A 2,545-nucleotide genomic window follows, 5' to 3' on the forward strand; every position below is an offset into this window, starting at 1 on the left:
TTCAGATTCCTTTTCAGAGCCCATGTTCCTCAGGGAAGGGAATGAAAACACCAGAGGTGACTGACATTCTTAGTTCCTTCAGCAGGTCCTGTTTCTTACCAGCCTTTGAGTGCCACACAGGTGAGCAGAGGCTGAATGGAAGCAGGGACCTGTGTACTCGTCTTCCTTGTTTTAATCCCAAAAGTTTCTTCCCCAGTGAACTAGGGCAGCTGTTCTCAGAGTTTGGTTCAAGGATTCCTGGGGATCCTCCAGACCCTTCTGGGAGGTCTGCAAAGTCTCCCTTTTTCCAATTCCATATCTATACGAGGCCAACTTTTTTTCTTATACTTCAACCAAAAAAATGAATCACGATAGGTTGAATACAGAAGCAGATCTGAGATTCATTCCACCTATTAACTCAGACACTTAAAAGGTTTACAAAAACATAAGATAACACCACTTCTCACTAATCTTTTTTGTTTTAAAAATATAGTTCTTTTTCAATAAGAATATATGAACATGTGTTGGGTTTGCTCTTGTTACTTTTTTATTATTTTTTTAAATTTTATTTATTTATTTATTTTGCTCTTGTTATTTTAGTGAATGAACACATTTTAAGTTATTGCTTTATTTACTAATATGGTAAATATCAGTAGTTAGACCCATATACATGAAGGCTCTTAGAATCCTCAATAATTTTTAAGAGTATAAAAGAGGTCCTGAGACCAAAAAGAAAGTACTGAGTGCGATCAAAATTTAATACTTGAGATCTCTTCATGTTTGAGCTTGGAATTCTGCCATGAGAATAGCGAAGAAGAGAGAACAGATCGATTTAGTGGGAAGTTAACTTCTGGAGTGAAACAGACAAGGACGCGTTCATGAGAGCTGATCTGGAAGTCCTGCCAGACCATTTCACCTGGGAGTCGTGCTGTTAAAAGGCTCTTTTGTGTGTCATCTCATGTGCTTTTGGAAGGAGTGTCTCCCTAGAGATGGAGCTGTGTTTTCCTTACTCCTGGCTTTCAGATAGCAATGAAGCAGAGTGCACACGTTTCCTTACTCACTCCCCTCCCATTCTCCTTTCAGGCTCTCCTGAACAGCCGAGAGGACTCCTCGCAGCTGATGTTGGATGCCAGCTATCTCTTCCAAGTCGTCTTTCCTTTTACGCCCTCTCCCCACGCTCTGGAAATGATCGAGATCCCCAGCAGTTTCAAGCTAGGCTTTCTCAATAGATTGTAGCAGGGGAAGAGAGCAAACACACTTTTCCCTCAACAGCTAAACGAAGGTCAAACATGAGGGATGTGGCATATTACTGGGAAATGGAAATGCTCTAGAATGTGATTTAAGGAAGAAAATGAGAACTCTCCCAAAAGGGCCACATCTCTCGCTCACAGTGACGCTGTTGCCACTGTCATTTTACAAAAATTAACACACACCAGCTGTGGCCTTGTCTAGTTCTGCAAGCCCAGCGGGCTTTTACTAGAATTCCTGGAAGCTCCCATTTTCTCCCAGGTGTCTCTTGGTCTCAATCAATCTTGTGACAGGGCTCCACCAATAGGGGCATAAGATCTGGGACACGTTCCTGTGAAGCCTGGATACATTTATGAAGCCACAGTGGGGTCCAGGGCTGAGTCTTCCAAAGGTCCCCTCACCCCATGCCTGTTTTTGGGGGAGGCGGGGAGTGGGGGTGGGGTTCCATTGACTCTTTCTAAAAATTCTCCTGCATAAAAAAGTATTTATTATTTCAGACCCTTCTAATTTTTAAGAGAATATTCCATCTGAATGAATTATATGCAGTATTTTATGTATTTATCTAATTAAAACCAACATATTATTAAAGTTTAATTGCCACATCAGTTTTCATCTCCTCCTCCAAAAGAACATTTCTTAAATTTCATCTGCCAAAACATTTGCCATCATTTTTTTATTGTTTAGTATATTTCACGTATATTTTTGTGTGAATATATTTTTAAATATATTTTTTATTGATTTCAGAGAGGAAGGAAGAGGGAGAGAGAGATAGGAACATCAATGATGACAGAGAATCATGGATCGGCTGCCTCCTGCACACCCCACACTGGGGATCGAGCCCGTAAACTGGGCATGTGCCCTAACCGGGAATCAAACTGTGACCTCCTGTTCATAGGTTGATGCTTAACCACTGAGCCACCAGGCAGGCTCATACAATAACTTTTAAAAACTAAGTTTAAAAAGTTAACCTAGACCTAACTGGTTTGGCTCAGTGGATAGAGCGTCGGCCTGAGGACTGAAGGGTCCCAAGTTCGATTCCGGTCAAGGGCATGTACCTTAGTTGCGGGCACATCCCCAGTCGGGGGTGTGCAGGAGGCAGTTGATGGAAGTTTCTCATCAATGTTTCTAACTCTCTATCCCTCTCCCTTCCTCTCTGTAAAAAAATCAATAAAATATATTTAATAAAAAAAAGGAACCTAAATTATTTTCTCTATCTTATCAGCATTGAAATATGTTTTAAATTTTCTCATAAAAATAACGGAAGAATTATATTAGGTCCCTCCTTTTTGAGAAGTCTGTGTTTCCCAAGTTTTATGGG

General features: G+C 40.7%; 1 protein-coding gene across 1 annotated transcript in view; it reads left to right on the top strand.

The window, feature by feature from the left end:
• MYO5C (myosin VC) overlaps nucleotides 1–1,912 on the top strand; it is a 77,505-nt gene extending 75,593 nt beyond the window's left edge. The window contains exon 40 of the mRNA XM_015558906.1: nucleotides 1,063–1,912. Coding sequence (XP_015414392.1) covers nucleotides 1,063–1,215 — 153 coding nt within the window. The 3' untranslated portion in view covers nucleotides 1,216–1,912. The remainder of the gene's footprint in view (nucleotides 1–1,062) is intronic.
• The last annotated feature ends 633 nt before the right edge of the window (nucleotides 1,913–2,545 follow it).

Source organism: Myotis davidii, unplaced genomic scaffold (genome assembly GCF_000327345.1).
Source record: "Myotis davidii unplaced genomic scaffold, ASM32734v1 scaffold132, whole genome shotgun sequence".
In the NCBI taxonomy this organism is placed as follows: domain Eukaryota; kingdom Metazoa; phylum Chordata; class Mammalia; order Chiroptera; family Vespertilionidae; genus Myotis; species Myotis davidii.